General features: G+C 40.4%; 2 protein-coding genes across 3 annotated transcripts; both read left to right on the top strand.

Moving 5' to 3' along the window:
• Nucleotides 1-278: 278 nt before the first annotated feature.
• Nucleotides 279-3,353, top strand: LOC123870051 (probable ATP-dependent RNA helicase DDX10). The gene is made up of 3 exons (XM_045913213.1): nt 279-491; nt 813-2,938; nt 3,153-3,353. The coding sequence occupies exons 1-3, from the start codon at nt 363-365 to the stop codon at nt 3,301-3,303; spliced, it is 2,406 nt and encodes an 801-aa protein (XP_045769169.1). The 5' UTR covers nt 279-362; the 3' UTR covers nt 3,304-3,353.
• Nucleotides 3,354-4,395: 1,042 nt separating this feature from the next.
• On the top strand, nt 4,396-18,393 carry LOC123870316 (serine/threonine-protein phosphatase 6 regulatory subunit 3). 2 transcript variants are annotated; one of them, XM_045913563.1, is made up of 19 exons: nt 4,396-4,585; nt 4,765-4,844; nt 5,501-5,774; nt 6,524-6,688; nt 8,120-8,294; nt 8,772-8,991; nt 9,146-9,328; nt 9,761-9,875; nt 10,190-10,391; nt 10,924-11,051; nt 11,428-11,492; nt 11,941-12,100; nt 12,279-12,314; nt 12,695-12,757; nt 13,386-13,472; nt 13,774-13,850; nt 14,975-15,024; nt 15,252-15,398; nt 15,745-18,393. In XM_045913563.1, exons 1-19 carry the CDS (start codon nt 4,526-4,528, stop codon nt 16,467-16,469), a joined length of 3,012 nt encoding a protein of 1,003 aa, XP_045769519.1. In that variant the 5' UTR covers nt 4,396-4,525; the 3' UTR covers nt 16,470-18,393. The 2 variants fall into 2 exon arrangements, with proteins under 2 accessions (XP_045769519.1, XP_045769518.1); XM_045913562.1 differs by having other exon boundaries at nt 8,769-8,991.
• Nucleotides 18,394-23,346: the final 4,953 nt, after the last annotated feature.

The following is a 23,346-nucleotide window of genomic DNA, read 5'->3' as shown; positions in this document are numbered from 1 at the left end:
AGAAATTACCAGTGTCACTGCAGTACAATAATAAGTGAATGCGATGCAGGTTTTCCACCGGGCAGTAAGAAAAAAAAAGGTTTGTATAAGGGCGCGTATAGACTGGGGTATAAATGCAAGTAACTAATGTGGTAACATGAAACGAAAGAATTTAGACGTTATAATTTTTTTTTGTACTGGTCAGTTTGGTTTCAGTGATAATCTGAACGCATCTGATTGTTAAAAGTCATTCATTCATTCTGTGAAAAATTATAATCTGTGATAATAATCACTTCAAGTCAAAACTCAAAAACGTCATGTCAATAAAATGTCAACAATAGCGCATGTTTTCTGTAATTTTTAATTAATTTTCTCCTTTTAACATGACGAAAGACGAACAAATACTGAAGAAAACTGAAAAGAAAAAGAAACATAGACTTTTCAAACCCAGAAAGAAAAAAAGCGCCGAAGAAGATGCAGCTATTCAATATTTAAAAGCGCAATATGATAAGGTAAAGTACTACCCATCTGGTAAGTATTATTCACTTCAAAAAAATTAAGAAAATTTACAAAAAAAAACGATTAAAACTTGAAAGACTTAAATCCAGTTAATTAATTCTTGTTGTGCACTGTACTGTAATATGAAATACCATTACTATTTAGTGTATAGGACAGATTGAAATCCTTAATAGTTTATCTTTTGTTTATTCAGAAAGTAATAATACAGATTTTCACAAATGTTAAAAATACTTAAATATAAAAATTATAAAACAAAAATATCATATAAAATAATAAAATCCTTAATTAATTTGTGGTCAATCACATTGTTCTAGATTATCCCAGATGAAATAAAAACCTTCAAGGATTTTCCCTTATCTCAGAAAACGTTAAAAGGCTTAAAAGAGAACAATTACATTGTTCCAACAGATATCCAGCGACAGGCTATTGGCTATGCGCTGCAGGGAAAAGATATTTTGGGGGCTGCCAAGACGGGCTCTGGCAAAACACTGGCATTTCTTATACCAATATTAGAAATCTTATTTTGTAAAAAGTGGACAAGGTTAGATGGTGTGGGAGCACTAGTGATATCACCAACAAGAGAGCTGGCTTATCAAATTTATGAAACCCTTAGAAAAATAGGCCATCTGCATGACTTCTCGGCTGGTTTAATTATTGGTGGTCAAAATCTCAAGTTTGAACGAAAGAGAATGGATCAAATCAACATCCTCATCTCCACACCGGGACGCCTGCTGCAGCACATGGATGAAAACCCTCTTTTTGATTGCAGTCAATTACAAATTCTGATATTAGATGAAGCCGATAGATGTTTGGACTTGGGTTTCGAGGCAACTATGAATGCCATCATTGAAAATTTACCCCAAAATCGTCAAACCCTATTGTTTTCAGCCACACAGACTAAATCAGTCAAAGATTTGGCGAGACTCAGTTTATCTTTTCCAACATATGTGGCCCCGCACGAGCAGGCGGCCACCGTCACACCGGAAGCTCTTCAGCAAAGCTACATAGTCTCTGACATAGATGAGAAGTTAGGCACCTTGTGGTCTTTCATAAGAAACCATCTCAAACAAAAAGTTCTAGTTTTCATGGCTACTTGTAAACAAGTGAAATATATGTATGAGCTATTCTGCAAGCTGAGACCCGGGGTCAGCCTCCTAGCTCTGTATGGGACCCTCCACCAGGAGAAAAGAGAAAAGATTTACCAGGAGTTTTGTAGAAAATCAAATGTGATTCTTTTTGCAACCGATTTAGCCTCTAGAGGACTAGATTTTCCTAAAGTGAATTGGGTTATTCAGTATGACTGTCCAGAAAATGTTGACACTTACATACACCGAGCAGGTCGCACTGCCCGTGGGGTGCTCGGCAAAGGAGAAGGATTACTTATTTTACTACCACAGGAAGAACCTTTTGTTGAGGAGCTCAAAAAGAGTAAAATTCCAATCAATAAAATATCTGTCGATCCATCGAAGGTGATGTCCCCTCAGAGAAAAATAGAAAGTCTTCTTTCAGACAATACAGAATTGAAACAGTCAGCTCAGAGAGCTTTCGTTAGCTATGTAAAATCAATTTCTTTAATGAAGAACAAAGATGTATTCAACATTCAGCTTTTGGACACAGATGCTTATGCAAGATCACTTGGCCTCATTGTTCCACCGAGGATCAAGTTCTTGTACAAGAAAATGAATATGAAAAACGATACAGAAAATGTTAGCACTGATGATACTATTCACAAACTAAAATCAAAGGCAATTAATGATGAAGGCTCAGAGCTGAGTGAAGCTGAAACAGACAACACTCCCATTCCCCAAAAAACTAAGAAGGAAAAGAAAGAACTCCCAAAATTTGATTTTCACAATGAAAATGGAGATAGTGATGAGGATTGCTTCATTACAGTCAAAAAGAAATATGTTGAAGTTGATATGACTGCCCCCGAGGAAGAGAACACGCGAACTAAAAAGAATGCCAAACCACTGACCAAAGCAGCAGTTGCTAAAAAAATACTTAAAAAGAAAATCAAAGTCAATACTACTGTTAGGTTTACTGAAGATGGTGAAGCAATTGAAGATGATAAAAAAGATGTCAAATCGGAACTAGCCAAACAATTTATCAATGAAAACGTTGGTGGAATTGACATAGAGAAAGCGAAAGAAGTACTGCGGGAAGAAGACAAATATGATAAAATAAGATTCAGAGAAAAGGTTAAGGCTAAGCACAAAGAACAGAAACGTAAACTTAAGAACAAAAGCAAAGATGAAGAAGGGGAGAAAGATGACTTTGGATCACAGTCCGAGTCTGATGGCCCCGACTTATCTTGGCTTCCAGATCCTGATAAGATATATGACAAAAATGATGATAGTGATAGAGAGGACCCTGAGTCTGCTGCTGCCAATCTGGCAGGCTCAGACAGTGAACATTCTGAAATGGACGAAAAATATCACAGGTAAATTGCTATTTTTATAAATTAAAAATTATATTTTCAAAATTTGAATCTGTTTCATAGTAAGTAATAACTGAGCTTTTTTTGGACACTGGTTAGGTAAGGCACCTCTGAGTTTTAAAAAGCTGTGTTCTAAAACAAATTTTTGGATTTATCATATTCTTTGTGGCGAAGGAAAATATTCTGAGAAAATCTGGATCTGGTATTTATTTTTCAGGCCACTAAAGCGGAAGCTGTTAGAAAGCAAGGGTATACCACAAGAAAGTATAGCACCTCGCAAAGTGAAGAAGATTGAAGAGGTGTCAGCTTCACTTTCTGTGCAAGAAGCGGAGGCGCTAGCTATGCAGTTACTAAAGGCCAAGCGATAATAAACGTTTGTTGACCAAAATGTTTGCAATAAAATGGGTTCCTCATTATATTTCTGGTTTTCATTCTTCCCTGCATCATAATCATAGATGGAACACCAGTTCAGGTTGTGCAACAGTTCAGGTATCTCGGACACATGTTAACGGGATCCCTGAGCGACGATTTTGATATAGAACGAGAGCGAAGGTCACTGGCAATACGGTGCAACATGCTCGCTCGCCGATTTGCTCGGTGCTCTGAGGATGTTAAAGTTACATTGTTTAAAGCTTATTGTATGAGTTTTTATACTTCACAACTATGGATCAATTACACCAAAAGATCTTTTAACATCCTCAGGGTACAGTATAATGATGCCCTTCGCATTTTATTAAAAATGCCAAGGTATTGTAGTGCGTCGGGCATGTTCGCCGACGCTGGAGTCCCGGACTACTACGCCATTATACGAAATAGAATTGCGGGTTTCTGGGAAACAGTCCGCAATTCTAATAACAAGATGCTTAAAGTCGTCGCTCAGGCGTCCCCTGACAATGTGTTCTATAAACACTGGCTACGGGTACACCAGATCCCTAACGTAAAATGACTATTTTTCATTTTAAACTATTTTAATTTTTTATATTATATTTTGTATTTTTTACTGTTTATATGGGTCCCTAACCTGCAATAAAACGATTTTATTTTATTTTTTTATTTATTATTTATAATCAACGCAATTACAAAACTGTACTGCGCACTGGTATAACTAATTATTTTAGTTCCTTTGAAAACATCAGCCATTGTGGCCATAGTGATTACATACTCTTTGATTGTGGCCTACAAATAGTATACCTACAGTATGTAATCACTTTGGTGTTGTGTAGGAGTAACAAACATCCAAACTTTCTCATTTATAATATTATTAGGACTAGGACTATCTTCTGATAGTTAAGTCCTAGGCTCTTTTTAATGAAAGAAGAGAGAAAAAAAACAAAATTCAAAACTTTTGACTTCCACCCTGCTTTAATCGAATAAGAAAAGTTCTCATAATCTGTAAAATTAATGGCATGGCAACACCTTGAACTGTCGACTGTCGAAATTCCAATGTCATGTCAGCTCATTGTCATTGTCATTTGTCATTTCAGAAAAAGGATCGTTGCATTTCTACTTAGAAAACGCTGAATTCTTTAAAATTAATGCTTTTCTATGGATTTAGTATAATTAAAAACGTTGTACTTAATAATTTTAACTATGTTCTGGAGCGGCAATTATATAGTAGTTAGGGAGTTGAAGTGTCTCCTAAAGGAGGAGGTGCGTATTTTGTTGTTTAGATTGATGGTTAGGAAGGCTATACGGTCAGCTTTTGGGGCTAACTTTCAAAAACGAAGCCCAGTTATACTTGTTTCATACACTTTTAAGTAGAAATTCGTCAACGATAATATTTGAAATTGTGTGTAGTTTTGTTTGAAAACGTGGAATATTATTTTCAGAATGTAACGTTAACGCAAATCCTAGAAGCGGATGACATTCTGCAAGAATGTAAGGCGGACAACAAAGCCTTAATACAATTGTAAGTTTTTACACCTTTTTCACATTTTTTGGAACCTATACTTAACATTAACTTGTACAGTTAGGGCAAAACAAGTAGTCCAATCTGAAAACGAGGCATATGACTGTGCATTATACCAAAACAGCCAGGCTTTGTGTATTTGATCCTTAGTCTATGACTTGTTCCAATCGCTATGTTGCAACTTCCGAATGGACATGTTTTGCACCAACAATACTACAAATATGATTAGAATGGTTCTATGACTAGTCTTTATCATTACTAAAGATTAAGATTTGTTCAACTAAATGATGTTATTTTTTGATTCCTTACTCATGTAGATAATGTCTTATTAAGTATTTAGCTATTAAAGTCCTAGCCGTTTTTAGAAAATCTTTTTTATTCTTTTGCACTTAACTAGAATAAAATAAGGCTTAATATTAAAATATGTACAACTTATTTTAGGATAATTATTTTAAATGTAAAGCTCTCTTCCATATTAAGATGTTTCAATATTTTAGGGATTAGTTTTTAAATAGCTGATTTGTTTTCACTCAGAATTCTAAATTAATTCATTAGTGGTGTGTGCAAAATGTATAGTTTCCAGTAGCTGTACGTTAATATGTTTAATTGTAAAAATGCAATAAATTATTATGATTATCATAAGATTTTATTTTCAGTCTCACAAGGCCAGACATACTGGCGGAGCTTATAACTCTGATAACAGAGGAGCCCCCCAAGAATGTAGAGCTGGCTTCCCAATACAGACATGCCAACATCGCCAGTGAGGTGCTCACCAGCAACCTGTCCATGCTGCGGGACCGCCTGTCTATGGATGCAGCACAAATGAACAGGCTGTGTGACTTTGTGGACCGGGATCCACCGCTGAATCCCTTACTGGCTTCCTACTTCAGCAAGACCATAGAGATGTTGCTTGAGAGGAGCCCAAAGCAGGTTTCTAGCTTCTATTGTTCAAATTAGGTGTACATAATTCTAGCACCATTGCAATCTTATCCAATTTGTTGTTATTGGTATAATGAGAACAATATAATAATTATTATAGTCTGTAGAGTCTAATAAAACATTAATGTAAAAAAATTGATGAAAAGGAAAGTTTAATCAACCCAGACTAATAACTAGACAACAATTCCTTTTTATCTCCTCCTTCTCAGATGTAGACTCCACAATGCAATGGAGTCTACATCTGGGAATGCTTCAGTGTTGGAGTGCAACACATGTTGAATGTGTTATGGAAGATTTGTGTGGTTGTTGTGTATTGGTAGTATGTATTGCTTGCTTTTGCTCCTTTGATAGTGGAAGCGTGGGCAGTGCATACCACATACTGCACTTTGTACATACAGATTTGTCTGTTTTGGTGGATTACAGCAAATTAAGCTTTAATTCCTTGTATATCATAGAATTCCATAAAGTAACGCCTACTTCTAGACAAGTTTTGAACGACATTAGGTAATCATTATTTCTTTAAGCTAACATACTACAATATGGCATTATTAAGTATTTTTCAATTTGATATTATAGCTCTTGTGCCTTGTTTATTATTAAAAGATATTAGATACTTGAGTTTGTTTTGTTGCTTGTGTGAATTGTGTCCTGAGTGGAGGCGGAGGCGCACACTTCCCTGCATGCACAGGTATATTTGGTGCAACATAGAGCAGGCAATGTGAACGCGTGTGGTGTTGCAGGACTGGTACCTGCACCACATCGTGTGCCTGCACGTGCTGGACGTGTTCAAGTCGCGGCGAGACTTCCTGCCCAACCTGCTGCGCCACATCTCCACCTCCGCCATCTCCGACACCTTCAAGTGCTTCCTGCACCTCGGCAGCCCTTTCAATAAGATTATACTGGAGGTTTGTCTCTCATCTATTTCACGTTCATCTCCATCCATCGTTGGCTCACTACTGACCATACATCTCCATAGAAACACACCTCTACTACCTCCTCTTAGACAAGGGCTTAGGCCAAAGGGCACCAGGCTGACCAAGTGCAGATTGGCGGACTTGAACAGAGACAGAGAACTTGGGCCTGTGGTGTATTAGATATATCCCGGAAAAAGAAAGTGTTCCCGCGAATTTTTAATAATCCTTTATCCATACTTAGGTATATGAATGACGCGGGCCACACCAATTCACGATACCACGAACCATTTGCCGAATTCTGACAGTGGAAGTGGAGCTGTACCATAAGGATACACAGAACAGAATTAGGGCTATTTTTCTAAATATGTTCATTCATCTGATTTACCACCATTAGTGCATGTTTAAAAACTATCAACTACACAGATTGCACAGTAATTGTATTTGAGCTTATAATGTAAACAATGTTATCAGATTGTGGTATCATTGTGCAGATCCACCTGGCCTTGTTGTGTATCATCATATTATGACTGAAACATTTATAAGTGTTATGAACTGGCTGATGTATCTCAACTAATAACAAACTAATATTATAAAGACGAAAGTTTGTACGTGTGTATGTTTGTTACTCGTTCACACAAAAACTTCTCCATGGATTTGGCTGAATTTTGGAATAGAGATATCTAGGTTCCTTTGATTAACACAAAGGAAAAATTTTATATCATAAAAATCCATGGTTCCCACAGGATTTTTTAAACATATCCATGCGGACGAGGCCTATCTATCTATCTAGTAATTATAAAAAATCGGCCAAGTGCGAATCAGACTCGCGCAGTGAGGGTTCCGTAAACGGGTATTTTTTGCAACATTTTGCACGATAAATCAAAAACTATTATTCATAAAAATAAATAAAAATCTGTTTTAGAATGTACAAATAAAGCCCTTTCATATGATACCCCACTTGGTATCTTACTTACTTTGAAAATCAAAACACATTTTAATTCTATTTTAAATTATGGAACCACGAATTCGGGGTTTTCAGATTTATTCCTGTACATGTGCTATAATACCTACCTACCTGCCAAATCTCATGATTCTAGGTCAACAGGAAGTACCCTATAGGTTTTCTTGACAGACACAACGGACGGACGGACAGACAGACAACAAAGTGATCCTATAAGGGTTCCGTTTTTCCTTTTCAGGTACGGAACCCTAATTATAAAATTACTAGCTATTATAGGCTAGCTATTACTAGCTATTATATATTACTAGCCCATAACTTGTGATGTCTGTGTAGAATTAGGTTTTTTAAATCCTATATTTAATTTAACTACTAGGCTGTATTTAACTACTAGGCTATCACAGAAAACGTGACTGATCATAAAGATGCAGTAAACGAAATATCCCTGACTCGTATTGTCGCAGTGGTTAGACGAACACCAGTTCCTGGAGAGCCTGATCGCGATCATCTGCGGCACGTACGACCCGGACGAGGCGCTGGCGGCGGCCGTCGTGCCGCAGGGCGACGCCGCCGCGCCCGACAAGCTCGACTCCAACCACAACGCCGAGGGCGCAGACACCGCGGACACACATACGGAAGGTACGTGTTCTACTCATCAGATCCTTGAATTCCCTGTATCACTTTAACCAACACCTGTGGCACTTTCCTGACTGGAATCTTTACAAATCTTGAAGTTCTTTGGGCACATTATCAGGAAGAGTGGTACCGTCGAACTTTAGTGGTTCTGAGGTGGTTTAAGAATGGTGGCGTCGTAGTACAAGGTCGCGTGAAGGGCTCAAGTCCACGTGGTCGTTCGCCAACTAGTTGGACAGGCCTAATCTACTCCGTAACAAACACGCCTGTCTCTGTGTGTCCACCACCACCACCAACAGAAGTCGGCGGAGAGAGATTGTTCGGGCATCAGTGAAGGAGAATTCATAGCCACGGCCACTCTGCCAACAGTGAATGATTGAGAACAAAGCTAGCTAGTAATTAAAAAGATTGGGTTCGAGGCTCTTCCTAAAGCAAAGTTTTTGACTCGATTGTTGTATACTAAAACTAAATTTGTTGCAGTAGTCAATAACAGAACGAAGGTAGCGCAGACCAACGGCGAGACGGACGCGCCGCGCGACAGGGACGCGAGCAGCGAGAGGCGCGCCGGCGAGAGTGACGTCACGGACGCGGCGGACAGGGAGGCGCGTGCGGAGCGCGTGCGCTGCGTCGCGGCCTTCAACGCGGCCGCGCTGCTGTGCGACATCGCCGTGGACGCCGCGTCCGTCGACCCCTTCAATAACGAGTGAGTAAACGCTGCTCTAAGAAAGAGCGATACGCGCGGGGTACTACTGTTGGTTCGCGAATTTTTCCAAGTAATAATTTTTTCAAACAATAAATTGCTTAAGGCACTCGACTTGGCCACGGCTCTGAAACTGCAATTTCACGGTATATGGCAGATGGTACGCGGGGCGCTCGATCGCGGCGCGCCTCCGCGGCGAAGAGGCCGTGCGCCGCCTGCTGCAGGGCGTGTTCACCAGCCCGCCGCGCGCGCGCCACCACGCGCTCGTCAACGCGTGCCGCCTGCTGCTGGCGCTGCTCAGCACGCCGCCCGCGCCGCCCGACCCCGCCGCGCAAGAAAGGTGAGCACGAGGTTCGCGTCGGACATCATAACTCCCGCGTGCGCTTCTTCTAGCGTACAACTAGCAACACATGTTTAAGCGTTTTTAGTACATTTAGAAAGAAAGATATATTTATTTAAAGTAGATGATGCCCGCGACTTTGTCCGCATGAATATAGATTTTTTGGAATAATGTGGAACTCTTTGATTTTCTGGGACAAAAAATATAGCCTGTGTCCTTCCTAAAATGAAAGCTATCCCTGTAATAAATTTCGGCAAAATTGGTTAAATGTGACATAACCCCATGTTGAAATGTAGTGGCGATGTTGGTGGCAGCTAGAAACAAGCTCTGCTGTCTCCCTGGGGTTGGTGCCGAACTGATTTAAACTGTGTCGACACAATCCACTCAATAGAGTGGATGTGGCGTACGTGTCAAGTGCAGCACTGTTCGCAGCGCGGAGGCGCAGGAGGAGAGCAGCGCGGCGGAGTACGGCGCCGTGGAGCGCGCCATCGCGCCGCACCTGCCGCTGCTGCACCACGCGCTGCTGCACGACGCGCCGCGGATACTTGTAAGGACAACACACTACACTCCTACTTACGTCATGTTAGCTTTAATACTACTGTTCATTTTATACTCTTACTAGCTTTTACCCGCGTCTTCGTTTGCGTGATTCTTTCTTCTTCAGCCTTTAGGAACCCAAATATCAATTTTTTTATTGATATAGCTTAAGAAATATTGTATTTTCATACTAACTTTCATTCCCTATTGAAAGTAAACGTTCCACGTTTACGTCAACCGAAAGCCTAGTTACCAATTTTTCAATTCCCTATTTTACTTCCTTAGTAGTTGAGTTAAAGCTAACAAGTATATTCGTTTTGTCAGAACACAAGCACGGAAAGTAGTCGGGAAGGCGGCGAGCGTGGCGGCGAGTGTGGCGGTGAGCGGGGCGGCGAGCGTGGTGGCGAGCGGGGCGCCGAGGTGTGCGGGGAGAAGGTGGGCGCGGCGCGTGTGTCCGTGGCTGCGCTGGTCGCGCGCCTGGCGCTGTCCGAGGTGGACGACGTGCCCACTGCGCTCATTAGCTTGGGTGAGTACACTGATGTTGTCCTCGCCAGATACCTATAGCCCTCATAAGTAAAACTCAGAGGCACCCAGCGGCCGATGGAGAGGGCTATGCTCGGAGTTTGTGATCAAATTAGAAATGAGGACAATTGGAAACCCAAAGTAACCAACAGAGCTCAGCGGGTCGTGAAGGTGAAGAGACAGGGCACATGTTTGATAAATGTTAGGGTTTCAAGCGTTCTCGCACCGGAAAACGCAACGTTGGGAGACCTCTACTAAGTGAACAGACGCCATCAAACGAGTCGCAAGGTCGCTGCATGCGGCGGCGCAAAGCCTTGCCGTGTGGAAGTCGCTACGAGAGATAATATGTGTCCAGCAGTGAACGTCTATCGGTTGATAACGATGAAAAAATAATTTATTTTGACACAGGCAACATTGATGCTCGCAAGGAAATCTGTATGCCCGAGAGTTTCCCCTAATGTTATCGGCAGTCACTCTGAGAGGAGAGCCGTGCTTACGGCACTGAGTTGAGCTGATGTGTGATGTTGACTGCGCAGGCACGGCGGGCGTGCTGGTGGACATGCTGTTCCAGTTCCCGCACAACAACTTCCTGCACGCGCAGGTGTGCGCGCTGGTGCGCAACGCGCGCGCCAACCGCCGCTTCTCGCACCGCTACACCGCGCACGTACGTACCGACAACTATCACTTTACACTTTATACTATCACACTTCTCACTAATAATATAAAGACGAAAGTTTGTGTGTATACTCTTTCACGCAAAAACTACTGGACGGATTTAGCTGAAATTAAGAATGAACAAGGATTTTAATATCCTAGATTAACACATAGGCTACTTTTTATCCTGGTCCTTAAATTAAAGAGTTCCTAGGGGATTTTTAAAAAACGTTAATCCACGTGAATGAAGTCGCGGGTATCAGCTAGTATCATAAATGCGAAAGTGTTTATTGATTTGTCCTTCAATCAGGTCGCAAAGCTAAATATCACGGCTGCAAGTCAGCTCATTATCGTACTGATCATCCAAATGTGCTTGTTTTTTCCAGTTGATAGAAGAATGTAATCTGCTAACACGCCTGATGGACGCGTTTGAAGAGAACGAAGACAAAAAGTAAGTACAGTGGTACACTCATCCATTGTAAAAACTTGCCAGGGTTAAACCACTTGAAAATCAGACTTCCTCCTCTTCAGTCCTCTTCGCGAACGACCCCGTCCAGCAGGGCGCACCCGAGGTCCTCGTACCACCGTACGCTCCCATGAGATGTGTCCGTACGGGCACACACCACTCTCCATGAAACACATGTCATGCCGGCGCTTGTCGAAGCACCCATGGTCTCTGCCAGGATCTGCGAGGTGTCATAGTCCGGTAGGACTGTCATTGCCCTGTCATTGCCCTGTCATTACCCTGAGTCGACCACGTCTGGAGAGAACCGATGCAGCTCACCATCTTTTGTCTCATCAGTCCAGCGCTCTCGCGAATCCGATTTCCGGATCAGTACAACCGGCTTGAAGTGCAACGGGAATCGGACGCCTCAATGAGCGTGGTTGTGGTGTTGCAGGGCGGGCGGCGTGCGCGCGGGCTACATGGGGCACGTGGTGGCGGCGCTGCGCTCGCTGGACGCCGCGCCGCCCGTGCTGTCGTCGGCGCTGCAGCAGCGCTGGGACGCGTTCCGGGAGAACAAGCTGCGTCCGCTGCTGCAGCGACACGACACGCCTCTCGTGAGTAGCGTTTATTCTTGGAAAAAAATTGGTGTATCAGTTTTTATAAAATTCTCGAAAAAAGCATGTCACTGGCAGTAGCAGTGCGTCGGGTGGGAACCCAGATGACGCAAATTCGAATCCTGCGGGTTCCGAAATTTTTGATATGTATTTAAAAATGTATGCATTGTATTTGCAGGGCGGCATCTATCCCTGGGAGAACAACATGTATGAGGTGAGTACACTGCTGCGGTATTGTCAATTTAATCTCTATCAGCTGCTGAGCGCTGCAGCTGATAGAGATTGCACTAGTATTGCATAATCGCTGGAATACAGTAAAATTGTTTTTCTGTCACTATATTTTAATATTGTTTCATATTCATGAACTCAGAATTTTCCCCTCTTTCATATTTTGTCATACAATAGCAAAAAAAAAACTGAGGATCCCCTTTTTTTGGATGTAGCATCTGTCAAACTGATTTTGTTCATATAAAATGTAAACCTGTGTAACCCGGAGCATAATAACGAATCGATTGACAACTCATTCATAAAAATGAGTAGTTTAGGCTCTATGGTGGAACACACATACTTATGTAGGTTTTGGCTTCGACGCAGGTGGGCACCACCATCCAGGTGCTGATGGACAACATGTCCGACACGCTGGAGGACAGTTATGACGTGAGTGACTCCCTGTGTTCCTATATTAGTAAACTATACTTTTTGAGTGTTGATGCACATTATTCCATGCTACGATGTAAAATGTAAGAAAAAAATACGTGCATATTCCCTATTCCTATTAAATACATAATACTAAATGCTATCCAGCATTTAAATTCAATCGGATTGAATTTATAAACTAAACTGCGACTGTGGTGGTGTGGTGGATCCACACTTGCGAACCACATGAACCGTGCAGACACAAACACCTATGGACGCGTCTCGTTCTATGTTGTAATCGGTCGTTATTTCTTTATTTACAATATTTTGTTTTACAATAGTTGTGTATAAGTGGCGTGTCACACAGAAAAAAACTACCTGTGATAGCGCTTTGTGTACTTGTTGTTAGTGTAACGAAAAACGTGTTGGTGCAATGTGCATATCGCGAACGTGTAGAGTTGTACTCATTCCCAAAACGCACGAACATGTGCACGTCGTGACTTATGTACAACATGCACGCGAACCGCTCGTTCGTGGACAAGTTCACATTATGTTCTTATCACGCGCGTTGTCTGCACGGTTCGTGCGAGTGCGCAGGTGTAGATCTGACTTTATGTACCCGCTACAATCTTGAGTTGTTTGTGATCAGTTCAGCGAAATGGCAGCAAGTTTAGACGAAGGCACAGAAGCTTGCGAGCCGCTCGCCGAGCCGCTCGACGGACTGCGCGAAGATCAGGTGAGCCTATGACAGTACAACTGTCAAAGTTGAAGTAGAAACTTGTGCGCATTGGACGATTTTGGGATGGGAAAATTATACTTTAAAACAATTGCAATATAATTCAATTTTTACTGTCTATGTGTAAATAATGTTTATTTGCAATCTTAACCACTGAAAAATAAAGTAAAAATCTAATTGCAGCAAAAGCAGAGTTTAAGTTCGCTGATATTGTAAAAAAAAAATTATGATTTGATAATGTGCCAATAAAAATTTAACTTTATTTTCTATGTTTTTTTTTAATGATTTCTATATTTCACAGATGGAAAGAATGCAACAGAGTTCAAAAAACTATTTTTTAGAGCTGGTCAACGAGAGGCGTTCTGGTTTCGATGACGAGTGAGTTTTATTTTTTAATAAACAATAACAGAATTTTCCACCTAAATGTGCCATTTAAAAAGATGAAGTCGTCATTTTGATTTGAAAATGGATGGCTTTTCCTAATTAGCATGAATCTATGTATATGTTACGGGCAACGTGATTAACTGGGCATTATTAATAAGGACCGGTCATTATTAATAATGCCCAAGAGCGATGGGCAAAGTGATTAATTTATCACTTTGACCGGCCATTATTAATAATGCCCGACGGCCCGTGGTTCATGTAATAAGTCAGTGTTTGAGATAGCTTGAATTTATCACTTGGACCGGGCAGTATGAATAATTCTCTACTTGTAGCCGGGCAATGTGATAAATTGGACCGCGGCCGTTTGCGTAATGCCCGACCGAGTCGGGCATTATTAATACATACCGGCCATTATTAATAGTGCCCGGACTTATCAAATTGCCCGTAACATATATATCTTTGGATGGAACGCTCCTAATAGCTACTTGAAGCTTGAAGCAAATACCTACTTATCGCTATTCCACTTTGACTTATAAATTAGAGCAAGAGGATGGACACCACTCGCTCGGCAGTACAAGTGGTATTTGCTTCACGTAGGTAATGGGAGCGCTCGATCCTACATTCATGCTATTGTGTATCTCGATAAACCAGGAAAACGATATATTTTATAAAATCATATTTGATTTGAAAATAATGTTACTGTCATAAGTAGCACCCCAAAAAAACTTTGGAATGACACCCATATAAATTAAAAAAAATACAACATCAGCATCTATGTTTTGACGTAATCAGCAACACAACTGTCACAGCGGTAGTCACAGACGTAGCATAGGCGGCACTAGTCTCACATGAAATAAATAAATATTGATTTTAAAACGTCCAAAACACCCAAAATCAATGCAAAAAAAGTCGACCATCTTTGATCTGAAAATGGATGTCATTTTCGTGGTGCCTATCAGAATGTCCACGTTGCAAAATGTCGATATCGCCATAAGGTCTTGATATTCGAACGCCATATAACAGACATGAACGCTAGAAGCAAAACGTCAATTAGAATTCCAAAAAGCTAGTAAACAACACCCGTGTGCAATGTACGTCTTGCGACGTGTGTGTTGCAGGCTGTGGGACGACGCGGAGCCGGCGCCGCGCGCGCTGCAGCAGGACTCGCGTGAGTACGCACGCCACGCCATCCTCCTCCTTACCGTATACAGCCACTTTCCCTTACATTAACTTCTTCGACACGGCCCAAATACTTTTGTTATTTCGACACTTTTAAATACTTGAAGTTTTTTGATATTTTTCACCTATAAGGCTTTTTTCTTCCTCATTAGAGCTTGTTATTTAAAAATCTTCGCCTACGGCTCGGGTGTTAACGATTATGTTTTATTTGTTTAGCGTGGGAAGGCGCGGGCGGGGGTGGCGCGGGCGGCGTGGAGGAGGGGTGGGCGCAGTTCGACGCGTTCGCACCCCCCGCGCCCGCTGATCCCTTCACGCCCCTCGACACGCCCATGCTGCAGGCCATGTCCTTCTGGTCCAACTCTGGTGTGTACAGCTTCTCTCACTCTCTCTCTTTCTCACTCGTTCACTCACTCACTCTATGAATCGGAAAAGCGTTAAAGAAGTGATTTATAACGATTTTACCAATGAGAATTTTTGGCAAAGGTGAAGGAATCGTTTAAACTTTAAAGGAACTTCCTCTTACACTAGGTTTGTTTGTTTATATTGAGTAAATGTGCTTAGTATGTGTTTATGTAATAATAACCAAAGTTATAAGCCGCTACAGAGGTTGCACTTCAAAAAGGCATAATACAAAGCTGTCAAACTGATCACGAATAATTTACTCAGCATTAAACTTTTCTGGCTATAAAGTTGAAGGTGTTCATTACAGAATCACAAGAGCAAAGCGAGTTCGAGCGAGGTTCACAACCCGCGGCGGACGGAGGATTCGAAGAAGACAAGGATGCGCTCACGCTGCTGCTGGCGAAGAAGATGCTCACCGCCTTCCACAGCATGGCGCCCGGGGACGCCGACTTCCAGATCGACCAGAACACGCCCCAGGCCATGGTTCGAGAACTTCAAACTTCTGGAAATTACAACCTCGACGTTAATAGAGATGTTCCTGAAGATTCCAACCGAAATCAGCTGTCAGATAATTTGGAAGAATGTACTAATGTTCAAGACACATCATCACATGTTCCTGAAGAAATTTCGAATGTTCAAAACATATCATCGAATGTTCCTGAAGAAATTCGTAGTGTTCAAAATTCTCAACCAGACGTCCGAGAGGGAAGCCCCGATGATAAAAGTCCCCGATCGAATGCTCTTTTAGAAAGTTCCAATGTTCAAAATTCCCCATCCAAAGTTCCAGCAGAAATTGCATGTGTCCGGAACTCCCGATCGGATGTTGAGGGAGATGGTGACGTTGAAAATCCCTCAACGAGTGTCCTCGAGGGGATTTCTGGTGTTCAAAATCTTGAATCTGATAGTACCTCGGAAATACAAAGTGAAATCGAGTCACGAAATCCCCAAAGTATGCCTTCGACAAACGCCCCTAGTGCCTCTAGTACCTCCAGCGAGGGCCCCGAGTCCCGCGCCCCTCCCGCTGACAGGTGATCGTTCCGCGCCGCGCGCGCCGCGCCACCTCCCTTCCCTCCGTTCCTAATCCGCGATTTTAACATTAACTACTGAATACCGATGTTAACTTGTACCAAGGCCCGAGTTGAAGTTTTTGGGGAACTAACTTATCACCAATAAAAGAGTATACATTTTCAGATTGCACTCGCCATATTTGCTCTGTGTGTGAACTGTCATGTTAAAAGTACGTTTGACCCTTAACAACTAAAATGGTACTTTTGACAGGACAGGACAGTTGACACTTAGAGCAATTATGGCGAGCGAGTGCACTATATTGTAAATTGATACTCGACACTTTGACCGATCAAGAACATCTACCCAGTGAAAAGGTCACCATCGTGTTAGCATCGTACGCAATTTTTGTACCTTTGGGGTAAAACCTTAGGCACATTTATCAATATCGTGCGTGCCTTTATATGTAGAAAATATCAGCTATATTCCAAAGAATGCATGTCAGTTGTGTGACTAGATTCGGTAACTGCGGGCTCTGTGGCGGACAGCTGTGTGAAATGAAAAAAAATCATTGGATAGAAGCTTAGTTAGTACCGGAATTCCATCATATATAAGGAACTATTACGTTTAATTTCCTATAATCCACCAAAACAGACAATTGCGCAATAGAATTGTGCGTTGTCGAGTCAACATTTCTTGAGGACTCTGATTTCAAAGTGAAAAATATGTGGAGTTTGTTCTGGAAGATTTGTGTGGTGTTGTGTATTGCTTGCTTTTCCTGTTCGACTAGTGGGAGGGCGGACGGTGCGTATCGCATGCTGCACATTGTGCCATACAGATTTGTGTTTTAGCGGATTATAGCAAATTAAGCTTGTATATAGAAATTGGTTTTTTTTGCGTCCCCTGCGTACGATATAGATAAATGCGTGCTTGCATGCGGTAATAACGAATGTGAACATTGCGTCTATCACAATTAAAAAATAACGAATAGTCCAATAAGTAAGATATTCGGCAAAATATTTTACTCATACCTCAGAATGTAATCTAAATATTCCAGCGTAGAAGTGATTTTTAAATTTATACATATACACGAATCTTCTGTTTATATTGTAATAATTATGTTACAAGTTACGATCTGTGATTGCGGGAACGTACATTTGTAGTTGGAATTTTGTCACAATTTTCATTTTGAATGATACGGTATATCTATCTATTTTTTATTTTATAGTAAACAACAACTTTTACATATTTCCCGTTTTAATAGTAGCCTTTTAATAAATAAATGTTACAAAAATGACGGTCCATTGAAATATGTGTGCTTTTTGAACTTTGTAATAACTAGGATAATATACTAGCTAGACCATCAAAATAACCACCTTCTAAATAATCCATTACTAAAAGTTGAAACTTTTTGCTAAAGTTACATTTCAGTAAGAATTTAATATTATAATGTATTAATAAGGTGGGGCTTTGGAGGTTTCATAAGGACGGATACATATATATAATACGCCACGCGAAGTGTGTACAAGTAAACACTTAATTATATTGTTGGTATTGGGAAAAAGAAAACTGACTTTGAACCTGCGCAGTGGGTGATTTATCGATTTATTTGGTATTACAAAACGACGGAGATGTTGTCAGTTTCTTCGTCCGATTGGTTGGTTCGCGGTACAGTGTATGTAGCATTACACAATATTCTCTGCACTGTCTTCTGTATTTTATTTTTGCTTAATGTCAATAAAAGCGCGTAAAGAGGCGCGCTATACGCGGCCCATGCTACGTTATCGTGAACTGGCAATGAAATAACACGAGTGAAAACCCAACTCCAGAAGGTCTGAGGCGCAAAGCAAGTCGCTTACGCGTTTCTCCGGAGTTTCTGCGATTTGTTTATCTTTTACTAGCCGATGCCCGCGACTTCGCCCGCGTGAATTTAGGTTTTTCGAAATCCCGTGGGAACTCTGAGATTTTCCGGGATAAAAAGTAGCCTATGTGTAATTCAGGATATTATCTATCTCTATTCCAAATTTCAGCCAAATCCGTCTAGTAGTTTTGGCGTAAAGGAGTAACAAACATACACACATACACAAAAACTTTCGCCTTTATAATATTAGTGTGAAGTGTGATAGTGTGAAGTCAGCTAAGGAACATTGAAGTGTGCAGAGCTACCTTTACCTGACGCCAATGTACAATGCTTTGACTGGCGAGAATCAGTGATTACCTACTAGCTGCTACTAGCACCCGATATATAAAGTATTATTTTGAGTAAGAAGCGTGGCGTGTTATAAATATGTTTACTCCCTAATGCGCGGAGAATTATTATGGGAACAATGTTGTTCTTACGGAGAAATGAAGTTTTTGTAATACTGAGAGCTTACAAGTAATCATAGATGTATAGTGACGATGTACTGTGATGTCTGTGCGCGTGTAATATAGCGAGCTTGTGCTGTGTAAATACGCTGGTTTACATTTGGTGCCGCGGGCTGCGGAGAGCTGGCGGGAACTGCTAACGAAGTGCTCGGTAATAGCTTCAAAGTAGTTTGGGCACTTGTACCTTTTCTGATTATGGCAAACTAGACAAGCCAGCCAAACAAGTAGTTCAAGTTTCATGAATTTGAGCTTAACTTGAGGAAACTTTTGTTGTAAAAAAAAAGTTGTATAATGTCAAGTGGTATCAGTAAAGCGAAGCTGTTAATGTGGCTAACAATATTAAGTCAAGGATTAAAAAATTTTTAGGACGCCCAATATTATTTATTTATTTTATTACATCAGAAATGTATAATTGATGAAATTGTCATACCTTAATTTCTTAACAAAGGGGTGCTCAGACCCTCGTACTTAGATAACTTTTGTGTTACGAGTGTGGAAAGTAGAGCGTATAGCAGGTGAAGTGTCGCGTTTGTTCCCCTCCAACCTCCAACCGTCCGTTAAAAAGCTTCATTTCAAAAATTTCATAACTGGCTATTCCGCCACGGACTGACAAACCGTTTGAAATTTTTAGAAAGGGTAAATGAACCATATATAGTCAGTTTTATCGAGCATCTCCGCATATTTTTCCACCAGCTCTGGTCATAAATTGTATAATTATTTCTACGAAGTCAATGTTCAGATTTGATACTGTCAATACGAGAAAAATCAATTAATTAACAAATATTCTGGCGCTATATCCGTCGCCATGTCTTATTTTCAGTGGTTTTAAAGTATAATTAAATTTTATATTAGTGTTAGTTGGGCAGGTTATTTGATATTTCTAGTGATTTTATACGTGTTCAATATATTCGATATAGCTGTATTATGCGTTCATTTTCTGTGATATGACTCGTGACCGTTTCTAAAACCTTTGAATTTTTATTTCGAAGCTATTCGACTACATTGTAGCTAATAAGGGCAAATAATGAAATATTCGGCATTCGACCAAATAATTACAATTCAACATTTAGCCAAACAATGAATTCAAAATTCAGCCAAATTATAATAATTTCAGTACCTTTCAGCCAAATAATAATCAAGTTCGGGATTTAGTCAGTTTGCCAAGTAGGTATTTAAAAAAAATCGGTTCTTCCTGTAACCGTATCTAGTTTTGCGCTATCGAGTCGTATTAATGAGTTATTTAGAGTTGTATTATGAAAGCAATTTATATTGATTAGGTACTTGTATTGTATTTTTCCATTACAATTTGTATTCGCGAAGTATTCCACATAAGAGTATCTGCCGCGGGATTTGTTTCAAAGTAATCATATCGAATATTATATCAGTCAACATATCGATATCGTATTATATCGATACGATGCTTTCGCTCGAGACTCGTGGTATGTCGAGTCAGATGATACGTTGATTAATTATAGTTATCCATTAATGGGCTGGGCACACTTGTAACATGCCTATCCTCCCAATTCGTATTTCTGCCCAACTACGGAGTAACAGACTGTCAGTTCGTTGGTTCCCTCATAAATACCAAATTACTAGTAAGTACTTTATCAGTTTCTAGAGGTATTATTTGGCTTTGCCAGTGTGCGAAGGAGGTATCATAGACTATTATGACGCATCGGTAATTCAAATATGACTTATGTGATAAAGATATTGAGATAAACTTGTTAAATGTAAGGTCTTGGATCGGATAATATATCACTACCTATAATAACAATGCGAAAGTGTTGTTGGTTTGTCCTTTGATCACGCTGAAACGGAACAACGCGGCGGATTTTTGTATAGATACACATAGTTAAAGACCTGGGGATTGACATAGACTACTTTGTATCTCGGAAAATCAAAGAGTTTCCACGGGATTTAAAAACTAGGAACATGTAATGATTTATGTAAACAAAATGTAAACCATTCGACCGTGATGGCACTCTTAAGATGAGTGATCAGGGGTTTTTTAAAACTTTATTTTGTTTTTGATCAGTATCAGTAACATACTCGTACACGTCGGGTGTTTCATTTGAATGAAACTGCGAGACTTGTGGTGGTGTGGTGGTGTGGTGGGGCGTGTTACAAGTATGCTTCTACCACAATTGTTTACGTATTGTTAAAATAAAGTATTATCTCGTGCGTTGATATCTTGTGCATATGCGAATGTTGGTTGTTGAAATAAAACTCGGAATTCGTATTACGATTTTCTCGTTTCAGTTACATTTTATTATTTGAATGCAGATCACAAATTAAATCGAACAGTTTTAAAACGTTAAATTTTAATGCAGTAATTGCGTCCCCATTTTGTTTTATTGATATCTTTTATCATTAATAAAATGCCAAATAATATGATTTTAGTGAAAAAAAACCCTTTCTTTTTTATATCTCCTGTCTATTTACAGTATAAGCATCACAATTCTTGTAAAAGATTGATCGTCATCAAAAAAGAAACATGGCGGCCACAGAATTGAAATTTTCTTGTACAGAACAAAAGTATTTATTTAAGTGAATAATTTTTCATCTAAACGGCTTATTAACAGCATTTTTTTGATAAATAGCCTGTAATATGTTATACAATGTTTTTTAAAAGCATCCGTAGACTATATTTCTTACTATTATTATCAGCGATTTCCAATAAAAAAAATTAGTTGCATTTGCGTACTCTCTTACTCTTAGGTATGTAGGAATCATGGGCCAAAAGTCTAGTCTGCGGGTGCGTTTGGTTTTTTATACTTTAGTGCAAAAAACGTCCTAAACATATTGTAAATCCATATCGATAGCTGTGTTTCCTTGTGCTGCGGTGCGTTGAGCGATGTGCACTTTTCAATTGTTCTTAGACTTGTTTTATTTTTGTATGTGTTTGGGCATTTACTCGTAGAACTGTAAGTACCTATGTATATGTGATTCCGATGTAACTATTGTGATGTGTGAAGGATGGGCGCCGCACTGTGACGTCACTGACGCATGTAACTGTCCTTACCTTTGTTTCATTTATACCAATTTCAACTGTATGTTAAAGTGAATAAAGTGGAGTTGTTTTAAATTACCATTTACGCTCATCACGTTTAGTTCCGAGTACATTCACTACTGCTATCAGCGCCAAAATGGCGAAATTCAAGTCGCTTCAAAAGCAGGTCGGCCATCGTAGGTCAGTGTCGTTATCGGTGACGTCACAGCGGCGGCGCCCCTCAAAAGGTGCTAAATATAAGATTATGTGCGTTGTCCTTTGTGTTGTTCGTGTCCACACAATGAGCCGCGGACGCAACGCAACCACTACTTTGCATCTCTATTGATGGATTCTGTTTGGCACAAGACTTGATAGGGTCTTCTGGTTTTAGGGTTTAGTTAAGGTTTTATGAACAACTGAAATCATTCATTTCCCAAATCAAAATCATTTATTTTATTTAAGTATCATTTATAATTTAATAATGAATCATTTCCATCCATTGAACCAAGGATAAACCCTGGGCAACGAGATAAACAAAATATTTCTTTTTTACTGAGAGACAGAATTGAAACGTATTGAAATAAAAAACCGCATTAAAATCCAAATCAAGCCTGAAAGTAAGGAAATCGGGAAATAAGTATACCGTATTTTTATAATTTAGTAATAATATCAATGTGTTTGAGGCTCGATGATGTGGAGTGTGTTTGCGTCGCTCGCGGCTCGCTCCCTCGTCACGTCGCGGCACGCGCAGGCGCAGGAGTCGAGAACGCACCGGTGCGCTTGAGCTTCTATAAATCTATTTTCTGGTTCGCTAACGGTCGGTTTTATTTATTAGAGTCCGGTAAGCTGATTCTGTAAGATTTTGGCATTTTGTAACTGCGATTGTTGAGCGATCAATCATCGCTGTCAATAGTATTGGATTTAAAGAGGCTGATTCGGACCGCGTGCGTTCTTCGTCTTAAAGTATTATAGTAGTTAACAGTAAACGCTGTGAAACGTTAACAATTACATTTAGTGCAATTAGTTGCCTTCGGTCTTGTTGTCACGGTTAAATATAAACATTTGTAATTAGTGTAGGGTTAGGCAATTGTTGATTTGGCGCGTCGCAGTACCACATACTGCGAAAATTGAAAATCTGGGCTATTAATGCGGATACGGCAGCCGCATGTTATGAGAATTGCTGGCACGCACCCTATCTCTACATTCTGTACTAAACCTACCTTGTTCGATGAGTCGAGCTAACACAGCGCTCTCTCTTGTTATATAGTGAAAAGGACGCACTATGACGTTGAAGGCCACTCTAAGCAAAAATTCTGTTAATGTGCGGGGAAAATCGTCCAGCAAGCGATGACAGACAATTACTGATAATATGCGGTCGGCTCGAGAGTCCCCGGACAATGCTGCAAGTAAAAAATGTCCTAGATATGGCGCTCGCTTCGCTCTGAGCGTCGAAGCTAAGCCTTGAGTGCAATAAGTATAACTTAAAAACGTGCCACATAAGTTACGTTAAGCTGTCATGCGAGAATGAAATTGTCAAGTTATGTCGTT

The sequence above is a fragment of the Maniola jurtina genome, chromosome 12 (genome assembly GCF_905333055.1).
Source record: "Maniola jurtina chromosome 12, ilManJurt1.1, whole genome shotgun sequence".
Lineage (NCBI taxonomy): Eukaryota > Metazoa > Arthropoda > Insecta > Lepidoptera > Nymphalidae > Maniola > Maniola jurtina.
The sequence above is the reverse complement of the archived record's forward strand: the minus strand, read 5'-3'. Positions and strand labels throughout refer to the sequence as shown.

Bases quoted from the DNA above. Each gene is read 5' to 3' on its own strand.
- LOC123870316 (XM_045913562.1), top strand. From the start codon at position 4,526: ATGTTCTGGAGCGGCAATTATATAGTAGTTAGGGAGTTGAAGTGTCTC. The intron at 6,689-8,119 runs GTTTGTCTCTCA...GTATTGTCGCAG, and splicing joins TCAATAAGATTATACTGGAG to TGGTTAGACGAACACCAGTT. The intron at 12,315-12,694 runs GTGAGTACACTG...GCTTCGACGCAG, and splicing joins GGGAGAACAACATGTATGAG to GTGGGCACCACCATCCAGGT.
- LOC123870051 (XM_045913213.1), top strand. From the start codon at position 363: ATGACGAAAGACGAACAAATACTGAAGAAAACTGAAAAGAAAAAGAAA. The intron at 492-812 runs GTAAAGTACTAC...ACATTGTTCTAG, and splicing joins TAAAAGCGCAATATGATAAG to ATTATCCCAGATGAAATAAA. The intron at 2,939-3,152 runs GTAAATTGCTAT...TTTATTTTTCAG, and splicing joins ATGGACGAAAAATATCACAG to GCCACTAAAGCGGAAGCTGT.